The 24,369-nt window shown below is 43.4% G+C and overlaps 1 protein-coding gene across 10 annotated transcripts in view; it reads right to left on the bottom strand.

The window, feature by feature from the left end:
• The window catches only part of HDAC9 (histone deacetylase 9), a 472,213-nt gene that overhangs the window by 14,367 nt on the left and 433,477 nt on the right, over positions 1-24,369 (bottom strand). For all 10 annotated transcript variants that reach the window (XM_053359136.1, XM_053359133.1, XM_053359143.1 and 7 more), the window contains 2 exons: positions 11,533-11,666; positions 2,920-3,004 (listed from right to left, as the gene is read on the bottom strand). In XM_053359136.1, coding sequence (XP_053215111.1) covers positions 2,920-3,004; positions 11,533-11,666 — 219 coding nt within the window. The remainder of the gene's footprint in view (positions 1-2,919; positions 3,005-11,532; positions 11,667-24,369) is intronic.

The following is a 24,369-nucleotide window of genomic DNA, read 5'->3' as shown; positions in this document are numbered from 1 at the left end:
GCTCAATGTTGTTGGCTGGTTGTTTTTTAATTCCCCATATATGCTAAATATCAGGGATGTATTCAAATCCAATACAATTGTACCTTGGTTGACGAATGCCTTGTGACTTGAACGATTTGGCTCCTGAACACCTCAAACCTGGAAGCTCCAGTTTGCGAACGTTCTTTGGTACCCGAACGTCCAACATGGCTTCCGACTGGCTGCAGGAGCTTCCTGCAGCCAGTTGGAAGCTGTGCCTTGGTTTTCGAACATTTTGGAAGTCTAACGGACTTCCAGAATAGATTCCGTTCGACTTCCGAGGTATGACTATATGTGTCTCATAAAACTGATGTGGTAAAGACACCTTAGGCCTTGGTGTGAGCCTTCAGATGCTGAGCTGGGTAGCTCTGTCAAGCAGTTTGCCATACCAAGAATAATCCAGAGATACCAAATCTCTGATAGTCCTGGAAAATTACAGCATCCTATCCGGGAGACCTTGACGTAAGCTTGTGATAATAAAATAGGAGATCTATGCTATAGCAACCAGATGACTTGATTATACTTCAATGTAAATGTTTGTCCATTTGACTCAGTACTGTCTACACTGATTGGCAGCAGCTGTCCAGGTTGTCAGGCAGTAGCTTTTCCCAGACTACCTGGAGACATCAGAGATTGTACCTGGGACTTTCTGCATGCAAGACATATGCTCTACCACTGAGTTACAGTTCTTTCCCAATACTGAGTTGCACCATTGGTCTCTGAAGCTTGTTACTGTCTGACTGGCATCAGCTTTCCAGGGCATCATCCGAGCCCAAGGATTGAACTTGAGACCTTTTGCATGCAAAAGGTGCTGTAACCCTGAGATACGGGGTTGAAGGAGTTCAACAGGTAGTATGAGGGTTTAGAGCTGAACTGGATGGAATTCTCGTTTATTTATGATGTAGCAAAGCTTGAATCCTTTCAGGAGATTGTATCTCCTTCATTCACAAACAGAAGAGGGGACATCAGTGGGAGCCAAGCAGCAGGAAAAGGGCAATCTGTTTAATCAACCGGTAACATGATAGAAAGATGGTTTCTTGGACATGAAGCCTCATGACCATTTGAGTTGCTAGCAGGATCCTTACAAAACAGAAAAATTTAAGGGGATTAAAACTGCAGCATATTATGTATCTTAAAATAAAAAAGATCCAAGTGATAGAAACTTGGCTTTTCTCCAATAGTGTAAAATCCATCACTTTAAAAATGGTGTATATAAAGCACCGAACAATCACTGGGTCTGGCAAATTCCATTTAAAAAAAGCAAGACAGAAACATTCTCTATTAATGGTGCATTTAGAGACTATAATCTCTATTCATTAAAACAAAAAAAAATTAATAAAAAAGTTATATGGGCATTCCACAATGTTCCCACAGAACATTCACGCAGCAGTTAGTTTGCAATGAACAAGCAATTCAAACTCCATTATTTATGGGTTTCAGGGTGGGGGCAGTTCTTTGCTAGAAAAACAGATGTGCAAGAAAACCAGATCTGTTGGCATGGGAATAATACCCTGCTCTGTCATAAAAGAAATGAACCCATGTTCACCACTGGAGTTTTTGCAAGGGAATGAATAAAATAAAGTAAAACCAACTTTTGACTCTCTTCTTTTTGATTGTGACTCCCACCCCACTCCAAACCCAACAGAGTTAAGCAGCTGATTAATTGCAAACTGAACTGGGTGCCAAAATTGAACCAGAGTGGGGTCAGACTGCTGGCACTCACAATAAAAAAAGAAGAGAGTAGCTTTTCAGCTGATACCCAGCGGAAAGCCTACAGGAGCTGAGGAGTATCTGGTTTGGGATGGGTCATTCCCAAGGGATAAAGGTGAAAATGTTCATGCTTTTCCAGAGGGAGGAGGGGCAGAACTAGACAACGGAAGCGGAGGGGACAGGAAAGCAATTCAAAGAGGCCAAAACACTACAGGGGGACCCATGTGTTAGAGAGACTTGGGGAGAAAAGACAGTGGCGTGGCAGGGGAGGACCGGGGGGGGGGGGAGTGATGGCCCCAGGTGCAGAATCTGGGGGGGGGGGGGGAGATGGGTGCAAACCAGGCTGGACAATGTTTCTTCCAAATGGAGTCAGCTTTTATGCATCCAATTGCTTCATGCTGACAATATTAATAGCTGCAATAGTAAAGGTAAAGGGACCCCTGACCATTAGGTCCAGCCGTGGCCGACTCTGGGGTTGCGGCGCTCATCTCGCTTTACTGGCCGAGGGAGCCGGCGTACAGCTTCCAGGTCATGTGACCAGCATGACTAAGCCGCTTCTGGCGGACCAGAGCAGCGCACGGAAACGCCATTTACCTTCCCGCCAGAGCGGTACCTATTTATCTACTTGCACTTTGATGTGCTTTCGAACTGCTGGGTTGGCAGGAGCAGGAACCGAGCAACAGGAGCTCACCCCATCGCGGGGATTCGAACCGCCAACCTTCTGATCGGCAAGTCCTAGGCTCTTTGGTTTAACCCACAGCGCCACCCGCGTCCCTAATACCTGCAATACACTATCACAATTACATTTTCTGGGAGCATCAAGCTCCTGAATCTTCTTAGAGACTGGTCCAGTTGGTCCCTTATGTGCCCCCTTAGGTATGGGCAGCATAGCTGTCAACTTTCCCCTTTTCTTGCGAGGAATCCTATTCGGAATAAGGGGATTTCCCTTAAAAAAAGGGAAACGTTGACAGCTATGATAGGCAGCTGTCTCCTGAGCGCAGCTGCACACCTATGAGAGGTCTGCCGGTGGAGGGAGGGAGACAGTGTCAGGAAAGTCCTGTGCATTGATCTGCCCATGGTGGGAAAGTGAAGCGTGTACATTTTGGGATGTCCATGTATCTTCCAGCACTGCTCAGTTAGTAAGAGCTAGTAACTTTTAAAAAAGAAGAATGAACAAACCTTGCAACTTACTATGAATTTTGGTGATCTTTTGCAAAGAAGCCATAGCGTTTAAGTTTGGGGTTCGGTGGAGGATGTCCTCGGACAGGGGCTCCAGCTGCAAGACAGGAACAAATCAAGTGCAAAATGGTAAGAATCTGCAGTTAGCTGCACGGAAGTAAGGCTCGCTGAAAACGCTTAAGCCTTGTGAAAATCTCAGCCAAAGAAGTAGCTAACATGTTGCGGGGATTCCTCCCACCAAATGAACAGGGGCTCAGTTTTGCTTTCTGTTTTTCAGCCATGTAATTGAATTCCAGGGGGGCTTTCCAGTGACTGCAAGACTAATCCACGAAGCCTCTCAAGCAGGTGCATGGCTGCGCATTAGTCATTTAAAAATGCTAGTTATCTGGGCAATTTTTTTGTAGGCTCCTCACAAATCAAATTCCAGTGGGCCCTATGTCCAGCTGTATGCTGAAACAAAACATTGTTGAAGTTGCCTTAGAACTTGAGGGGGCATGCCATTGTTCTTTTCCTTCTTCTTATCCCCTTCTCCCCATAATTCATAAAAGGGAAAACACCAGAAATTTATTTTATGCGCAGAGAATTCCATACTTCAAAACAAGTACTATAAAATATCTGTTCACAGACATAAAAATGTGCAAACATTTTTCGAATGTTCAAATAAATGGAATAAGAAATAATTAAATCAGTCCTTTTAATGGAAGTCTGATTTTATAGTTTTAACTGATTTTTACATTTTTTTCAAACAAAAATAAAAATCTTGTACACCGCTTAGAGGTTATTGAAGTTAAGTATATATAAATCTTTCAGATAAATTATATATATACATAAATTGACCACACACATAAATTTCTCCTGATGTTCTCTTCATTTCTGTATGTTATTATATAGCTGACATCTTGGGCCAAGATCAATTTACCATCCTTTGCACATTCTTGCCTAAGTGAAGATGTGATTTTGTGGCGCGCAGCAATTCCCATTCATTCATTAAATAAGGACCATTGACATCCCACTGGAACCTAGTTATGCAGAACAGGCTTCGATGGCTTTAGGAGCACAAATGCAGCATTTTATTGGTGTACATGAGTTACTTACTGCATGTACACCATGTACAAATGTTCCGATCAGTTCTATAGAACCAATACACTCCATAAGATGTATATTTAGTCCCTCCCATTTCTCCTCCTGGCTTAAATGAATGGTGCGATGACTGGCTTTTGGAGGCAGGCACTGTAAACACAGCTTGCGCTGCTATGGATAGAAACACACAGTTGGTTTGGGTCCATTGTGCTTTCTTGGAATAAAGGAGGCTGCCTTATAGCAAGTGAAACCATTTATCTGTCTAGCTCAGTAATGTTTGCTGTAACTGGCAGGAGATCTCCAGGGCTCCAGGCAGGACCCTCTCCTAGCCCTATCAGAAGATGCTGCAGATTGGGCCAATTCAGGTGGTTCTACCACTGAGCTTCATCCCTTCCTCAAACTTCTGAAATGATGTTTGAGAATTTCTATCTATGGCATTAGACCTATGGTGGTTATTCACACCTGCAAGCATTAGGGTTGCCATATGTCCTCTTTTTCCAGGACATGTCCTCTTTTTCATGGGCATGTAAAATGAGAGTCGTCATAGAGATGCATAGTTAAAAGTTGAAGTCGGCAAATGTGTCCTCTTTTTTTGCTCTTCGAAATACGGGAACCCTAAAGTTGCCACGGCATGATGAACATACACAAGGGAAACAGTACTTAATAGCAAATGGTCTCTAGAGCTCAAAGAAAAAGGCTACCGTGAAGGAATTGTTTGCATGAAGCTTTTGGGACCTTTTAATAAATTAAATAAAGAATTGCTTTTAATCAAAGATTTTTTTGGTACAAAGCAAACAGATAAACAGGGAAAGGTACGTCTATTGTCTCCACTCGCAGTTCATAGTCTTTTTCACAGTTTGTTTACATTTAGTGAGAGACATTTTTGTCATAGACATCTTGCATATGGGGGGAGAGGGGGGGAGAGAGATAGGGTATTGTTCTTTCATTCTATTGCCTATTATTAGCATAGGGTCTGTGTCAGCATCAGTTCTGGACCTTCCTCTTCCCTGTACTGTATATGATAATCTGGATGCTGTCCGTTGGTGTGAAAAGGGGTGAATGTAGAGAAAGGCAGAAAGGACCCCACTTTATGATAAGGAAGCAGATCTGGAGCTCCCAGATTCTGTTTAAAAGTTCCTCCTGCAACATAGTTAACAGCTCATTCATGAGATGGCCTCTATTCTCTTGTCAGTTTCTGCTCCATGTCAGTAAAACCTCATCAGCCTTCGGAGGTAGGATCTCACACCCTATTTGACCCAGATAGATGCACCATTGTTACGAAAACACCACTAAAAAATAAAAGCCAGCGGATTATAGTAAGATATGTCCTTTTGAAGAAAAAAGGGAGACTGTCTGCATCAAGAATAATTTCAGATGGCAGCGATCCATTTTTGAAATAAAAATAATCATTAAACTAAGTAGACAAGAAGGTGTCCCTGGAAAATATCACAAGACCCAGCAATGAACAAAAGGAATCACTCTGCAGCTGACAGACATAGCAGTGTCACCTTCACTCCTACACTTGGCATTTTATAAGCTCTGGAGCCAAAGAGTGAAGGGGTGGGGGGGACTGCAAAAAGAAGTGGAAATACATCTTTATAAAAGAATTTTGCATAAACAACTGACTAAGGTCAGCGCAGGAGCAACAAAGCCATTTGATGGATCTGCTTGAAAAAGATACACCCAGGGATATTTTTTTCAAAGGGTTTGAAGCCAGCCCAATTGGCCTGTTGCATGCTTTCTTGTACTTGCTTCCAGATAAGTCGGTATGCAGGGCGAAAGGGCCTTCAAAGAAATGGCATCCCGGTGCAAGCCAGGTGAAGTCTGCCAGTGCTTCACCGCCATGTCTTTACAAGCAGATGTGAGCTAAGCTGTATTATGGAGTTGTAAAATTCTTGGACCAGAAGGGAAATGGGCGAGGTGAGATACATGGTTAGAGACAGAGAAGGAAGGAGGTGCATTATACCAAATAGAATCTATAAGGCAACTTCTTCCTTCAACTTAAGGAAGAGATAGAATTTGGACGTAGAAATTCTGCTTTCAGGACAGAAGGTAAGGACTTGGTTCAAGCCCCAGAATCTTTGGTTTAGAAAGACTCCCTGTCTGAAACCCTAATGAGCTGCTGCCAATCAGTGCATACAATATATAAGAACAGCCACATTGTCCAACCAGTTATCGATGGGAAGCCTACAAGCAGGAGTTCAGTGCAACAGCAACTGGTTCATAGAGCTATACAGCCCCTGCCATTGGAGGAACCATATAGCTAGATAGACCAATGGTTTGACTTGGTAAAGGGCAGCTTCCTGTGTGTAAGCAGGCATTGGTCCATCAATCCAGTACTGCCAATACCATTTTTCTGGCACTCAAGAGGTTTCTTTCCAATTCCCATCACTTGAGATCTGATCATGTGAGTAGCCACATATATACCAGCTGCGTCGTTTCATCCGGAGCCCATTTTCTTCTTAGAAACAGGCTGGATTGCTTCAATTAAATTAGCTTCCTTAAGGCAAATTTACTTCTTAATGATTTGATTAAAATGATTTTACCTGCATGCACATAGATGCAAAGTTTAGGGGAAGTATGTATTTATGCCATTCTACCAGCATGCTGCCAACATAAAATCGTCACACACCAGCACAAAACTATCATGAAATCAATATTAAGCAGCCAAAAGCCCACACCAGTTTTTAGCTGATTTTAGCCTGTAGCACAGGGGTAAGGAAAAAGAAATGTATAGGGGTGTGGGTGTGTGTTTGCTGTTTTGTTTGTTATTATGTTATGTGTTTTTTGTTTTTATATTGTAAGCTGCCACATGATCCTCGAAGGATGGTATTCAAATTTGATAAATAATGATTGTAATAATAAATGATTGGCCGGTGGGACAGATGTGGCATCCCTATCCAGCCAATGTCCTCCCTTCCACCAGCACTGCATTTAGGCTTCAAAGACCTTCAACTGGAGAAAATAAGAGGTTGCATTATTATTATTATTATTATTATTATTATTATTATTATAGCTTAAAACTGGCCTCGGGGAGAGCACTTCTGCATCGGAAGGATTCCTGGCATTGACCTTTGAAAAAATCACTCAGATTCCATCCAGCCTTCCAGATTTATATTACATTTGCCCTAACAAAAGGTCACTTCAGTCCAGTTGTATTTCTTTCTTAAAAAAAAAAGGTGTGTGTGTGTGTGTATGAATAATAAATTTTGGTTGACTAATTAAGATGCTGTGGAGGAAACCCCCCATTCTGCCAAACCAGGGTCTCAAATTGCAGTCTAAAGCTATATAGCCCTCTGAAGAACTTGTTCCTTTGCAATCCACTCCCCCCCCCCAATTAGCTGAAACCACCCGTTCCTTTTGTTTTGACAGATGCCAGTATAATGGATGTGTCCTAAAAAGTGCTAACTGAAGGCTTGGGGGGTGTATTTTGCAGCAGCTTAATCTCCCCCTTCCTTTCGATACCTGAATTAAGGATTTCAGTATTTTTATTTCAGAGTTCAGGGGGATCCAATTGCTTAATCTTTTCACACCTCTCAAGAGGGTTTCCTCCTAAGAGGCAACCTATGGTGGGAAGTGGGAAAGAGGCTTCTGATTAATATTTCCTTCTTCTTCTTTTTAATAGCCATTGGTTCCTGTCCACTGATACAACTCACAAATCTGGACTTTGGGTACCCTCACATTCTTAATTAATTTCCCCATTGTTTGTCTTTATAAACTGATATAGATCCCTCTGGGAGGAAGCCCATGGATACTCAAAGGTATACTGAAACCTAAAAAAAAATAAAATTTGCACTTAGAAGTAGGTCCCACTGGTTTCCCTGGAATGCAAGTAAGTGTGATTTGGATCCAAGTTAGGTTTCTGTGTATTTTCCAAATTTGGGCTGCAACCCAAAGAACACATACTTGGAAAGCAAATACACTGAAATTAATGGGACTCCCTTCCAAGTCAAATGTATTTAGAGCTGAGGCATAATATTCAAGGGGAAGCAGGGTTGGTTTTGACCATCCAGGCAGTCGCCTGTGGCAGCAAAATTGAAGGGGGGCAGCCGTCAGGCCAAAGTGGCACGTGGTCTGTTGTTTTTTCCCCCAGCATGGCTGATCTTCTTAAGGGAACAGGGGTGGATCACTGCATCTTCTGCAGTTCTGGGTAGCATTTTGGGATGATGTTGGGGGTGCCTGCTAATCTTAGTCTGGTAGGAAGTTTGGGGCTGGCTCTGGAGCAAAAATGCAGGCCCTGAAGAGCAACTGGAGTATGTATCATGCCTTGCACAACAAAATTTTGGGTTAGCTTTAGCTTGACAGTGCATATATGAATTTCCTGTCCCCAAGAAGCTTGCCTGGTCAAGCTACTTAGGGCTCATCACACTTACAACTTGTCCTGTGCCTAGAATGCATGGGTCCAAGCGGTTTCCCTCTTGCCGTGTTCCAATCTCAGGGAAAACCCTCTCTTCAGCACTAGCAACCATCTGCGGAAAAGCCATTTGCTGTTTCCTCCGATTGAACGCTAAAGAGCAGTTTTCCCTGGGGGAAAGTGGCAGGTCAAGAGGAAGTGTGGACAAGCCCTTCGTTCCTACTTGCTGTGATTTCTCCTCTACAAGCTTGTCTACTTGTTGGAATCAGCAACAGAACCCCTCTTGCGGGTGTGTTGGATTAGGGCTGGGAAGACAGCTTTTTCTGCGGCTCTGTGCCTAGGCCAGGCATCCCCAAACTCGGCCCACCAGCTGTTTTGGGACTACAACTCCCATCATCCCTAGCTAACAGGACCAGTGATCAGGGATGATGGGAACTGTAGTCCCAAAACAGCTGGAGGGACGAGTTTGGGGGTGCCTGGCCTAGGCTTTGGACCTCCCCCCCAGAGAGGCCTACATCTACATCCATAGATTGTTCCACAGGCATCACAGAGTAGGGGAATCCAATGATTATTGTTGTTCTTCTTCTTCTTATCATCTTCATCAATGTATTAATCAGCTTCTGCACAGTCATCTCAAAGGGGATGTACAATAAAAACCAGCAGGAAACAGTTGAAAATGCAAAAATAGCAATATATTTCTTAGAAAATTAAAACAGTACAGAATGGACCCATTTATCCATCTGGGAAAGCTGGAACGAAAATATATTCAACTGTTTCCAAAAAGCGCATGTTAGCAGGTGGCTGTCATATCTTGACAGGAGTGCTATTCCATGGATCAGGAGCAAACAAACAAGGCCCTGCTCCAAGTTATTGCAAACCATTGGCTTTTGCGATCCAGTGGTGGAAGTACCACTCCACTGGTGGATCTCCCTTTCCCCTGCATCCAATGGATCTTCACACAGCCCCTGGCCAGCAAGAGTTGCCTTAATCTGCTTGAGCCACGAGAGATGAAGGTGATTCTCCATAATCCATCAACTCCAACCAATTCATCTTAATTCCTGTTTTATTTCTACGCTATTGTCAGAAGAATTTTTCTGAACGCTTTCCCCCCTCCCCCAATCATTTCTTCCTTCTCTAATTTTCATCCATTTCTTAAGTGGGAGACAATGCTATCTTCTTAAATTGATCAAATTTGTGCAAGTCACAATACAGAAAGCAATTCTTCTTCTCCAGCCCGGTCCTCCATTTATTCATTTCTTCCACATTGTTGGGATTCAGGATGTTTTCCTTCCAGAGATTCTGAGACAAAATTAATTCAAACAAGCCCTTCTTGCTGCTGAGTCTGGGACATTACATCTGCATGTCTGCCTGGCTCCCCATGAATGCTGGAAGGTCCCTGCTCATTTGACAGTTGCTTGTTTTGTAGATTTGTGTGTGTGTACGGGTGTGCATGTGGGGTGTGTGTGTGTGCTGATAGTAGCGTGGACAGAGCCGCATACTGCTGCATTGACGAGTCCCAGCCAAGAACAACAAAGGCAAAGCAAAAGTATTCCAAAGCCCCCTGCATTCATGTTTATGAATTCTAATCCTCAGCACATGAATAAATACGTCTGACAAACTGCAGAGTGCCTTAAAAAGGCCTTTCCTGACCTTCCTAATTTAAGCTCAATTGCGTGTGCTGTGTTGAGAAGGCAGCACTGGCCTTGCCAGTGTTTTCTGAACTACGGCTAGTGCTCCGCTAGCACTGTTTGCAGAAGGGAATTGCTGGGAAATGAGTTCTAATTACCCAGTTAAGCACCTGCAGAGAACGGCATCTTCTAATTATGATAATGCGTGGCTCAATTTAACGACTGTTGTTGTTATTGTTGTTGTTGTTTGAAACATACTTTTCTGCTGGCCATGAAAGTTAGTGGATGACCAGTCATATTCCTAATATACTGGGCTTTTAGCTATTAAAAAAATTAACCTATCTTAGGGTGTGCATTGGGAGGGCTCTCAGAGGACAATCTTCTCTTGTAAGGAATCTCTGGTCCATGTCCATTTTAAAGATTAAGAAGGGAAAGCAGAGGGGTCCTTGATGTCACCCACCAACCATTAGCCCCTGAAGAGGTCACCTGGTGACAGCCTTCCCAACTATGCTAAGATGGATTTCATTTCGGTTTCAATTATAGTAATGATTTCTAAATTTGCACATGCACACGCACGCACACACATAGAAATGCATTTTTAATGTGAATCTGTGTCCTCTCTTTGTGATGTAATGTGTAAGCAGTCAGTCTAGCACTGCTCCATTTGAATACAAGGCTTCAAAGTGGTTTGCAGGATATTGATTATGGTGCCTTCTACTTACAGAAGGGCTGTTTTACATGTGTGTGTCCCTCCAATATCCTTCATTCTCACTGCTCCATGGCTATCTGGTGAAAATGGTGGAGAGATCAGTTTTTTTTAAGGGGGATGATAGGGGCAAAGGTTGCCATCCATGTGGCTGCCATGATCTCACATGTTCTGGGGCCACAATTTTGCCCTGAAAAAAAAGCACATTTTGGGAACAGCGATCTTGTGTTCTGATAATAAATCCATTTATAAATGGAGTTTGGCTCCTCTTCCCACTTGCTGCTCACTTTCCACTTGCCATCCCACATCTTTACAATGGAGGTAGAAAACTTCTGGTCTCTCTATCTGGTCCACAGGAGACCCCCCTCAGAACACCGGCCCTGCTTGAGTGTTTATGCCTGCCTGGAATACACCCTCAAACTCTTCTAATGCTTCTTGCTTGTCTGGATGAAGGATAGAGAGTGGTGCATGAACGTGTGTAAAAACTAGCCTACTGCACAAAGGTAACATTTACATCCCTTACTCCACCCACTTTTGTCTCTGGCAACACCTACCACCAGCATGCAGTCTCCCCAGAAGGTTCTCCAAAATGATAATGTGGCCCTTAGGCTGAAAAATGTTCACCGCCACTGTTTTACAAGCTACTCATTGCAATCCACATTTGGAGATCTGGGCTTTGCTGCCACTATGTCAAGTTCTGTCCACAAACATACCTGGGTGACATTTTCATTCTACATTTAGGGCAAACCCACCCTACCATCCTGTCACCCTGATATCACATACTATTAGTCCACCATGGCACAGCAAAATATCCAGGAAGCATGCATTGTTTGTCAGCATTTTGGCCTTTTGATTACCTCATTTCCGAGTAGGGCATTTAGACAGGCTTCTGAGGCATCACAGATGGCAGTAAGGTCATGTCCTCCCTCCAAGACCAGTACCATGCGACCACCTGCGAGCGTCAACAACTGTTGGATGAGGTGACCGAAACCTAGCATATAGAAAAACAACAACCATGCAAATCATTACAGGAGAACAAGCACACATTAACAACAACTGGAGTATGCATCTTGGGAGAAAAGCAATGACAAACCTAGACAGCATCTTAAAAAGCAGAGACATCACCTTGCCAACAAAGGTCCGTACAGTTAAAGCTATGGTTTTCCCAGTAGTGATGTATGGAAGTGAAAGCTGGACCATAAAGAAGGCTGATTGCTGAAGAATTGATGCTTTTGAATTATGGTGCTGGAGGAGACTCTTGAGAGTCCCATGGACTGCAAGAAGACCAAACCTATCCATTCTGAAGGAAATCAGCCCTGAGTGCTCACTGGAAGGACAGATCCTGAAGCTGAGGCTCCAATACTTTGGCCACCTCATGAGAAGAGAAGACTCCCTGGAAAAGACCCTGATGCTGGGAAAGATTGAGGGCACAAGGAGAAGGGGACAACAGAGGACGAGATGGTTGGACAGTGTTCTCGAAGCTACCAACATGAGTTTGACCAAGCTGCAGGAGGCAGTGGAAGACAGGAGTACTTAGCGTGCTCTGGTTCATGAGGTCACGAAGAGTCGGACACGACTAAACGACTAAATGACAACAACAAGAGTATGTTATGCAATAACACATAGTGATCAGAGGAACATTTGGCCACAAACCCAAACTGGTTGTGTGCCACCACTGACTTAACCCACATAATGACCTCTTTCTAATTCTACCACTGCCATTGTGCCCGCAGATGAATATTTGTGTGTTTTCAGGGTGTTTTCAATGTTTGTAACACCACCTTTGTCAATCTTTATCAGAGATCTCTAGAATATGGATGGGGAATCTGTGGCCCTTTAGATGCTGATTGCATATGTTGATTACAACTCCCATCATCCACGATCATTTGCCGGGCCTGATGGGAGTTGGAGTCCAACAGAGGGCCACAGCTTCCCTATCTTTGCTCTAGGGTGTGAGTTGTTAGAAAATTCATCTTTCCAGGTTTGCTCTTTTACCATGCTGCTTTCAAATTATACATAGGTTAAAAAACAAAACTTAATTCTGCAATTTAATCTCAGCTTTCCTTGGTGGAGAAAACTGGAGGGGTGGGGATACTTCTATAAAAGACTAAATTTAGACAGGATAATAAAAAGCAAGGAAGGAATGGGATGTGGGTAAACTTTGATGTTTTGCCACTTGTCACTTTCTGTTTTACCTTAAGGATCTCTATTTCCATCTGTATGTTATACATACAATCTTCAGATGCAGAATATCAAGGCAGTGCAGGGGGCAGTGAATCGTCTTTGTTGTATTACAGGAAATTAATGACTAATGGGCAACTTACTTCCATAGACTGTTTAACTGTGCAAGAAACTCAATTCTCTCTTTTTTAACTGCTTCTGTTAAGAATGAAAACTTCATCTTAGTCCAATATCTTGTTTGCATTCTGAAACTGTATTAAATCATACATATGAGACCAGAAACATTTTATTGTAGTAATGTGATTTTCTAAAACTTTGGGGGAAAGTTTCCTGCTGATTTTGTAATATCTTCTGAAATTGTTTCATTTTGACCCACCAAACAAGACTCTCAAGATGAATTTGATGAGGTGGGCTCTTGTTTGTAAAAGCTTATGGCACAATAAGAGTGCATCCTTAAACTTGTCTCCTCAGAAGTCCTGCATTCACTGGGGCTTCCTCACAGAGATGTGGATACAGGATTATAGCTTTAGGGCTAGCTCCAGATTGGCAAAGCAACCGAAACACTGATCTGCCATACTGGAGTGGGGTTGGATGGGGAGATGTTCCTCTGCCCAGATTTGCCTGGCTGTGTTGGGCTATGCCAGCAGGGGGCCCCTGTCACCTTTGTGCTCACTTAAACTAATGGGGGGGGTGGAGGAGAATTTTGATCTTGTCTGCATTTTAATGAGTAGCTACCTAATTTGCACTTCTCAATCCAGTACATGAACTGAAATGCAATTATCCTTTGAAATTTGCATATCTCTGAATTTTGCAAACCAGTTTTTCAATCAAAGAATGTGTACAAGAATGCACATGTTAGGGGAAAGGGTGAAAAGGAATGCATATGTTTGTGAAAATTATTATTTCAAAAATCCACTATAGCAGGAGAAAATGCATGTCAAAATATATATCTTAGAACTGCATGCAAAAATGTGTGTTTTACGAGAGAGTCACACTCAAAGGCTGAGCAATCTTCCTGAGAATTTTCGCAAGTTGCTTTGGACACGTGGAGAAATGAATTTAAGACTGCGAAAAAGAGGAACTGAGAGAAACTGAAATTGACAGGTTTATTCACCCTTTGGTGGAGGCTACTGACAGCAGGAGCTAGTCCATACTCCCCAAACTGGATGTTTCAGAAGTGGAACTAGCATCCTGTTCTCACAGTGTCCGAACAGATGTCTGTGGGAAACCCACAAGTAGGATTTGTGCAACAAACTTGGTCTCATAGGTACGTCAAGACTTCTCTCAGCTTTTCGTGTAAGTGACTAAGACTCCTACCTCTCAGGAACATGCAATTGGATAACAGAAAACTAACCTGGTGAGCATAATAACCATGTTTCATTCCAGTATATAACCTATGTAAACACTGATTGCCAAAAATGAGGCAACCAACCCTTTTCAAGCTCCTCCTCACCCCATCAAGGATGATGGGAGTATTGACCAGGAACCACTGGAGGACCACAGGTTCCCCATACCTGGTAAAGCTGTTACCTTGCTCTCCTATACAACCACCAACATATATGAACTTGGTGGGCAGAAATAAAGCCTAATCTATTGGGTTAATGAAGTGGGCATTCATCATCAAAAGCAGAAATGGCCAGAGGGGAATAAAAGACCATCTGCTCTGCTGTTTGAGCTATGCTGATTGATTATGATTATGATTATGATTTAATTTATTAAATATTTTCTTGGTTTACAAAAGCACGTGCATTGTCTCTTATTTCAGGTTGTAGAGTCTTTCTACAGATCAGTTACATTTGATATAGGACATTAGTGTTGTATACAGAATAAGTATGGTGAAGAAGCAGAAAAAGGGAGAGTGAGGGGAGAGGGGTGGTAACATTTATATTCTTTCACTTAGTGTGTGTGTGTCAGTGCCACTTGGGTAGGTTCTCTTTCTATTCATTTATTATATTACCTTGGTAATGAGAGAGGTTGGGAGGGCAGGGCGTGGTTGGTTGTCCTCAGTTGGCTGCAGTAAGATTTGCTTGCATGTGCAGGGGAAGGAATGCTGGTGGGTTCTTGTTGTCCTGTTGGGCTGTGTATGTAATAAAGGGGAGCCATACTGGAGTGAAAGCATCTTCTATTTGTCCCCGTGTCAGTTTCAGTCTGTTGAGCTATGCTGTTTTATGATGTATTTTAGCATGTACTGTTGCACATTTATGATGTGCTTTGCTGTGTTCACCGATATCCTGATCGATCGATCGATCTATCTATCTATCTATCTATCTATCTATCTATCTATCTATCTATCTATCATCTATCTATCTATCATCTATCTCAGGGGTAGGCAACCTAAGGCCCAGGGGCCGGATCCAGCCTAATCGCCTTCTCAATCCGGCCAGCAGACGGTCTGGGAATCAGTGTGTTTTTACATGAGTAGAATGTGTCCTTTTATTTAAAATGCATCTCTGGGCTATTTGTGGGGCATAGGAATTCGTTCATCCCCCCCCAAAAAAAAATAGTCCGGCCCACCACATGGTCTGAGGGACAGTGGACCGTCCCACGGCTGAAAGATTGCTGACCCCTGATCTATCTGATGAAGTGAATTTTAGTCCAGATAAGTTTCTGCCGCAATAAATCTGTGAAAAAATTTAAGGGGCCATGAGACTACTTTGGTGTATTCTTTGCTATAACTGACCAGCACACCTACCCTGGGGAGTCTGTTAGCTGCCGTGGAGACTTACAGTGTGCTTCAAGGCTTATTTCTGCCCACTCTCTACCACAATTTTTACTGGTGACATCAATGGAAGAAGACATTGAGGAATTATGTCTCAGGCAGCTGTGGTTAAAAAATAATTATTATAATATATTCCCAGGAAGACCAGTGAAAAATATTCCCTGTAAAAGGTACCACAAATTATGAATTCCCTGGGACAAACCACAGAATGTAAGCAAACAATTTGATTTTTCTTTTCTTTCATGTTAATGGAAGGCAATCTACTTGCTGATGCTTCCAGGAAATATCGGTGTGGAATATTTGTTGATGTCTCTGGAGACAATGCCAGATGTTTATTTTGCAAGGACAGCTGCCAGGACTCGAGTCTTCTTGAAGCTACCATATCTGAAGGGGAAGGCCAGCCTCATAATAAGGGATGGCCTGAGCATATTCAGTGGTAAGGGAAAGACACTCTGACCATGCTCACAGACAACGTCTTCTTCACATTTTTCAGCGCATTTGAAATTATTGCACTTCAGTGTACAGTCTGAAAGCACATGAGGCAGCCATCTTGCTGAGGCTGGGTGTGTTGAGTGGCTAGTTAGGAAGCACAGGTATGCTGCCTTGGGTTCTGAAATGTAACGAAGGTGTTCGTATTAATGTAAGAAACTAAATAAATGAATTATTAGGGTCTGGGATAAGCATAGTGAGCCCAAGCTCAGATTAAGCCCCAGAAAACACCTATGCAAACAACTGCACTTTTGGTTTACAATCTCCCAGAAGAAGAAGAAAAATGCCATTTATCAATGTTCAAAGTTACCAGAATAACAATTGGGAATTGGGGCTTTTCTTTGGCTTAATAATACGTGGTAAAAAAAACCCACAACCACCCAGGTGACTTTGCTGCATGGAGTGGAAATGACTTTGCCCAAGAGCCCCACGGCAGCCTGTGGAAAATCTTAAGGCAGGCTTGGATCCTGCACGTTCCAAAAACCTTCAAAAGACATTAGCTTCCTAAAGGAAATCCCCCTGCAGTGCGAGAGGAGCAAAACAGTGGAATAGAAATCCCAGACTTGCCTTTTGATGGGCTTTGGTTCATGCCAAACGATTAAGAAAAACCCCAAAGCAAAAACCAACATAGTCACAAGAACTTGGAGAAGCAAGCTGTTCTCCTCAAAACACAACCAGGACAATCAACCTTCCAAACTCCTGTCAGATGAGGAGGTAGGACAAGGGAGAGGTCAGCGAGGACATTTTGCTTTCTTCCCACGTCTTCTGAGTCACACAAAACCTCAGAAACCAGGAGCAGATCCTGGCCCTGGCCTTCCAGATGAGACCATGGACACTTTGTGCCAATTGTGAAAGTGGCTTCACAAATCCCATTTCCATTTGGGCATACCGTACTACAAAGGAGGTGGGTTTGTAAGATTTATAGTAAAATGGCCTCTTCTACGAACTGTGACAGTTTGGGGAAAACATTTAGAATGGAAATTCTTTTTCAACTGGAAAATCAGGTTTCCAGTCGAGCCTTAAATAGAAACCCCTTTCAGAACCACCAGTTTGGTGGGTGCCAATATTTGCCAGCCCAATCCATCCCACATCATTGTTGCGTATCAGGCAGCAGCTATGTTAGATCAGTCCCACCCATTTCAATGATCCACTCCAGAACAACGGAAGCTGAGCAGGTAAACTACACCTATGAATTCACTCTTCTGAGTCCCTCTGCTGGAGAAGTGTGGTAGCTCAGTGGCATAACACATGCTTTGCATTCGAAAGGTCCCAGATTTAATCACTGGAGTTGCATGTAGGTTGGGGAAACAGGTGTGTCTGAAACCCTAGAGAAGACTTCCCCTCCAGATGTTGCCCTCCAGCTGCTATTGTACTACAAGTCCCACCATCCCTGATCTTTTGCTGCGGTGGAGAGGGCTGATGGGAGACATAGTCCAACACCAACTGGCTGCCCTAGGGATCCACTCCTAGGGATCCACTCCTGTCAGTGCAGACAGTACCACTGTGCGTGGACCGATGATCTGACTCAGTATAAGGCAACTTTCCAAAGTCTTCAAGTGGAGACTCCGAAAAAACTAGTTTGGGGTGATAATGACCATTATTCAGTGAGCAAAGATTTCACTGTGGACAGAGGCATACCCAGGGGTTGGCGAAACTGGGTCCTGCCTGGGGGCCTCAATCACCATTTTGTAGTTCAAATCAGGAAAAATAAATACAGTAAATGGACAAAAGTACAAAGATCCACAAAATGTTTACAGGTATGCGTACCCCTGTGTCCCCCCCCAGAAAAAAGCACTAATAATAATAATAATAATAATAATTCTTTTTTGGGAGCAGGGATACAGCTCCTTGCCAAGGGTGCAAGGGACCCTAGGTACAGCTCTAAAAATTAATTACATCATACACTGTGCCTGAAAGCTGAAGGGGCAAATGAGGTAAGGAAGGCTTTTTTGTGGGGAGTGCCCTTTAACTTTCACTACCCTTGATCTCATCCCTGATATATATATATATAAGACCAAAGCCCCCTTTAAGTGCATGGAACCACCTGACGTCTTTTTTAGATCGTCAGCAACAATTATAATTTCAGTCCATTAATTCATCAGGAAGTTGATCATTAAGCTAACACTCACAGGGTGCCACCAGGTCTTCCTTCTCACGCTTGTGCAAAGAGCCTTACTCTTGTCCTGGAATTTCTCAATTTTTTTTGTTTCACAGGCAATTACTCTAAAACGCTTATCCTACCCACTGGGGTAGTCTGCCTTGGCCAGCTCACACCTACCTGCCTTCTTAACTTATAACCAGTCCAGGAGCTTTCTGCTGCTGCCTCGTCTTAAGTGTCTTGTAGAACTCAGAAAGGAGGAAGGTGGGGACGAAGATGGAATTAGTTGTCTCTGTCTGTCATTGGATCTGGCGCCACCTACTGCTTGGCTCCCAGCCTTCTGCCCTACCAGTCCCAATGGACGCCAGATCCTCCTGCCTCCTATGGCACAGCCCCTACACTCCCCTCATCCTCCTTGAAATCCATGCTGAATTCCTAGGAAAGGAATTGGCTATTCAAAGGAGCACACTGAGGACACACCACTCCTGCAACTTTGGATCTCCACTGTCCTTGTCTTTTAGTCATGCACTTAACCATTATTTACCATTTAATCATACCATTACTCTCTAATTTGCTTGAGAATGTGTTTTCCTCTCATTAAAACCTTTGTAGTGGCCGCTGCCAAGAGCCTTCCCACCCACCAATGTTCTGCACTTTATCCTTGCGGTTCTTTCATGACCGTTTGATTAATTTTCATTGATATGCTTCCAACAATAGCATCTAAAATTAACTGGGTCATGTCTTTTTTTTTTTTACATAACTTCCTGAGTCATCAGGCTCTGTGTCCTAAATAAATACATCCATACAAGCATGAAATGATAGTTCACCCTTCCAGCAACGGGCTGGAGCTAGTGAGAACTAAAGAAAACAATGTGCTAGTTTAGAGGGCTGCTGTATTTCTCTCCTAGCATAGCATCGCTAAAAAATAAAAAAGAGAGGCGATGCATCACCAAAAAAGAGTTTTGCATTAAAAGTTGCATATGCTAATATATATAGAGGGATGCTATTTTAAAAATAATTACTATTACTGAAATAGAAATACAATCTATCCTAACACAGTGAGTGACCAGGTGACCAATGTGGCCGGTCAGTCTACTGTTCAGGAGTTAACTGTTGGTGTGGAACTTTATGACCTCTCCACTTCCTTCTTAGCCTTCTTTATCTTTACACTGGCCTCGGATCAGTCAACCCTTCAAAGAAAGGACTCTTTCAAATGCAGAACCATCACCCCACAGATAGAGAATTGTCCTCTCTAACGTAAGACATAGGCATCGTTCAGCTCAGACACGGAGGTCCAGGGAAGTTTTTTATGTTTGATGTTTTATCATGTTTTTAATATTCTGTTGGGAGCCGCCCAGAGTGGCTGGGGAAACCCAGCCAGATGGGTGGGGTATAAATAATAAATTATTATTATTATTATTATTATTATTATTATTATTATTATTATTATAGTATTTATTGAGCCCATTTTTATATTGCCTCTGTTCCATTGCGGAACTCTATTTGGCATCCAGGTGGTTCCAAGATGGGCTCTTATTCAGGCATTCTTTAGACCCAGGCCTGCTTAGCTGCAGTGATGTTGCTGGGGCATATGCCTTCAGTTCAGAGACCGCCCTCTTTCTACTCTTCCAGCAACCTCACATTTTTCTATAGCAGTGGCATTCAAGGAACCCTAGAATCCATTGGAAGCTTCTCAGGGGTTCCTCAATAAAAAGAGTAGTACAGGTGTACTGAAAGACACCTTGCCCACCAGTGCTGTTAGTTCATGAGGGCCAGTGGTGAGACCCAGCAGGTCTGGTCAAGGCCATACGTGAGCTGAAGGTGCATCTTACATCATGAAACAGGCTCTCCCACTGGGTTTCCATGGCAGATGTTCAGTGGTCCCTTGCCAAATGGGCCAATGTATGGGGTTCTTGGAAGTAAGAAAACCATTAACTTAAGGCTTGCTGCCACGACAAATAAGTAGAAGGCAGGAAGCTGCCTTATACCAAGTCAGATCATTGGTTAATCTAAGGGTCACATCCACACTATACATTTCAAGCACATTTAATGCACATTTAAAATGTATGGCTTCTTCCAAGGAATCTGGGGAGCTGCAATTTGTTATGGGTGCTGGGAACTGAAGCTCTTCAAGGGCTAAACAACAATTTCCATGGTTCTTTGGGAGAAGCCACGTGCTTTAATTGTACAGTGTAGATGTGACTTACCTCAGTGCTGTCTACACAAAATTGGAGCTCCAGCTGCTTTTGGACTGCAGTTCCCATCATCCCTGACCACTGGTCCTGGTAACAAGGGCCTTCTCAGTAGTGGCATCCTCCCTGTGGAACATCTCCCAACTTTCAGAATACATCTGAAGGCAGTCCTGTATTAGGAGGTTTTTAATGCCTGATGTTTTTATTATATTTTTAGATATGCTGTAAGCTGCCCAGAGTGGCTGGGTAAACCCAGCCAGATGGGCAGGCTATGAAGAAGAAGGAGAAGAAGAAGAAGAAGGAGAAGAAGGAGAAGAAGGAGAAGAAGAAGAAGAAGAAGAAGAAGAAGAAGAAGAAGAAGAAGAGGAGGAGGAGGAGGAGGAGGAGGAGGAGGAGGAGGAGGAGGAGGAGGAGGAGGAGGAGGAAATCCAAAAATAACCAGAGGCCCAAGTTTGGAAAACCTTGGTTTATATGACTGACAGTGGCTCTCCAGGATTTCCAACAGAATTCTTTTTTAGCCCTACCTGAAGATGCCAACAATTGAACCTGGGCCATTTTGAATGCAAAACACATGCTCTGCTACCAACCTCCCATAGCGGTTGGATCAATTGCTTCATGAACACAATATCCCCAATAGGATCGGTGCCATAAGAAGGACCCATGTGTCATATATACATAAACACATGTAGACATTCCACAGCCATTAATCCTAATCCTAAAATACCTCATTATGAAAGATAGACCTTTGACCTTTGGTAGTAACTAGTGTTTCCTAATTTTTTTGGGGGGGTGAGGGCAGGATGGACAGCTTTTAAGTAAAAGAGAGAGAGAGAGAGCGCTCAGCAATCATTTAAATGGTTTGTTCCTTACTGGCTTTTAATTTTGATTGTGTTAGACAGTAATTGTATGTTAAACAAATATCGGCGGTTTTAAAACACACTTTGCAGGAAGACGCGATTTATATAATAGATCATTTCATTATGTGGCTGTTGGTTCTGCAGTAATTTGTTTTCAACAATTAATCTTTGATTGCTAAATAATAACCTATTTTAACAAGTCCATAGAAAGCAGAGCAGAGCCCTCATTTTCTAAACTTTGGTTACCTCAAACTTTTCAGTTGTATTTTGCCAACTTACTGTTTGTCATTTGCACAGCCATATTCTAGTAAGCAGCACCATAGGATCGGACCATTAGTTCATCTGGCTCAGTATTGTACACTGACTCTCCAGGGTTCAGACAAGCTTCTTTCCTACTCCTACCATGAAATGCCAAGGACTGAACCTGTTATCTCCTTGCATGTGCTTCCAACCATACAAATAGTGAACAAATAGTGTGTTTTCACTGGCACTTGGATACATGAAAGTACACAAATCCATGTTCAGCCTTTTCATGTTTAAAGGTAAAGGTAAAGGCAAAGGTACCCATGACCATTAGGTCCAGTCGTGGATGAATCTGGGGTTGCGGCGCTCATCTCGCTTTATTGGCCAAGGGAGCTGGCGTACAGCTTCCAGGTCATGTGGCCAGAATGACTAAGCTGCTTCTGGCGAACCAGAGCAGTGCACAGAAACGCCGTTTACCTTCCCGCCAGAGTGCTACCTATTTATCTACTTGCACTTCGTGCTTTCGAACTGCTAGGTTGGCAGGAGCAAGGACCGAGCAACAGGAGCTCACCTCGTCGCGGGGATTCGAATCGCCAACCTTCTGATCGGCAAGCCCTAGGCTCTGTGGTTTAGACCACAGCGCTTACTCAGACATAAATGCCACAGATTTTCTCTTGGCCTTGCTATCAAGTAAGCGTGCATAGGATAACCATGTTAAGCATTGCACCATCACATTGCTACTGCTAAAAATGATGTCAAACAGCCATTTACACTGGAAAAAATATGAAACTAAAATAATAAATTAAAATCTGATTATTAAAAATGCTCCCCACTTCAAATGCGCTAGGACTGTGTATAAAAGGATAGGCTGTGTCATAGCAACGACCAGTATAGTCTAGTGCAGGGGTGAGGAAACTGTGACGATCGGGATGCTGTTACACTCCAGCACTCATCAGGTCCAGAGAGTAAGACAAATGGTCAGAGAAGATAGGAATCTTAGACCACAGCAACAGCAGGAGGGCTACAGGTTTTCCACCCATGACCAAGTACCAGCTTTCTACCATGGCTGACAGATGGCATGCTTGGAACAGAATACGAGCCTGATGGATCAAGCCAATGGTCCGTCTAGTTCAGCACCCTATTTCATCAGAAACCTGAAAGCTGGAGATGCGCACAATAGCACTCTGCACACCTGCGTTTCCCAGCAATTGGTACGGCGAAGTTTCCTGCCTGGTGTTAATAGTCAAGGAGTTCCCTCGATCAATTTCTTACAAATGTAGAATGGGTATTGTATGGTACCTGTAGGAGTGCCACTTCCATTTTTTATCCTATTCTGCAGCTGATAAAGGCTCCCAGAGCAGCTTCCAAATATCACTGATGACAGTATTTGACCATTTGGGCTGAAAGAGTGCTTTTTAGGCAATCTGATTTCTCTTGTAGCATCCCAATGAACATTTGTGGTTGGATGAAACAGAGAACCCTGAAGTCCCCTGAACCCCAGGCAAAGGTCCTAATGAGTAGACCTCATCGAGATCCTGTGTATGAATAATCCACCCCTTCCAAAAGCCACAGTAGTACAACAGGAATGAGTTTTGTGTTAGTAAATGGCCTCGGGGGATCGGGCTAAATCTCCTGGCACTGATTAGCACCTACCCTTTCACTGAGTGTCGAAAGTGCTCAGCACCTTCTGGATGCGGGCCACTGTGTTTAATCAATTCCATTTCATCGTAGCAGAGGGACTCTGAAGCACAGTGCATTTCTAAGGGATTACTGCACATCTTGGGTAGTTAGTCACTTTCCTTTTGGCTTCCTGCCTCCTCGATCCACCTGACACATGCCATAATCAGCCAGAAATGCACCGCCTGTCATTCTTTATTGCAGAGGTAATGGATGAAATTCAGCAAAACAGAGGAAACTTGTGTTGAAATTGAGTTTTGGCCCCTCAAAGCCTCCTGATTAATTGTAATTTCCAAATAAAACATCTTGAGCAACTTTCTGCTACGTTCTATTACAAAGATGTGTCAAGCGAAACTTGGAAGTTCTTGCCAACACTGTATAGCCCATTGGAGCCCGGCCAGAGGTACTGAGAAGCTGTTTCAATGCCTGGATTACTTGTTACAATTTCCCCCGAGGCACCTAAACTATGGCTGATATACAGACGACATTGCTGGTTCTACCACATTGAATTCCCCCCTCCATTGGACAGTGTGATAGAGTCCTGTTATCAATCAGCCCAGGCTTCAGAAGACTAGAGGCAGATCCCCAAGTGGCTGGGTATTTAGGAAACACGGACAATTTAGAAGTTGCTGAAATTTTATTGTCAAAACTTTTCAGAGTAATCCTTCCTAAACCAGAACATTTTCCTGTTAAGAAATGAGTTATTGGAACTACCCTAGGAAACCTAGGAATGTGGTTTCTAAAAAGAAGCAGGCAATGTGTCTCTTCCAAGAGACAAGGAGGAATCATAGTCGTACTCTAAGCATCTCCCAGCTGATTTAATCTCTCTCTCTCTCTCTCTCTCTAACCGATTAAAAGGGCAAATTGACATATGTCTTGTCCAGTCTGCTCTCATGGCTGCTGATTGCTGATAACTCAAAGTTGTTTGGAGAGAGGGTTCTTAAGGCATGCTAGGGATGCGGACTTCCGGGTTGGCGCCATTGTTTAATGGCGGATTCCCTCCGAGCTCCGGAGGGAATCGGCTCCGTAGCGTCTGGGTCTGGCCGCTGCGGCGAAGCGGGGACCCTTAAAATCACAGGCGCGGATGCCTGTGAACACAGAGACTCGGCGGGCACCATTTGCGCCCCCCCAATCCGCGACGGAGCCTTTTTAAAGGCTTCGGAACGGAGGCAGGGTGAGGCGTGGTGCTGAGAGTACTCCCTCGCCTACGGAGTGAAGCCGCAAGCCATTGACAGAGA

The sequence above is a fragment of the Podarcis raffonei genome, chromosome 12 (assembly GCF_027172205.1).
Source record: "Podarcis raffonei isolate rPodRaf1 chromosome 12, rPodRaf1.pri, whole genome shotgun sequence".
NCBI lineage: Eukaryota > Metazoa > Chordata > Lepidosauria > Squamata > Lacertidae > Podarcis > Podarcis raffonei.
Note: the sequence above shows the minus strand (reverse complement) of the source record. Positions and strands in the feature narration are given on the sequence as shown.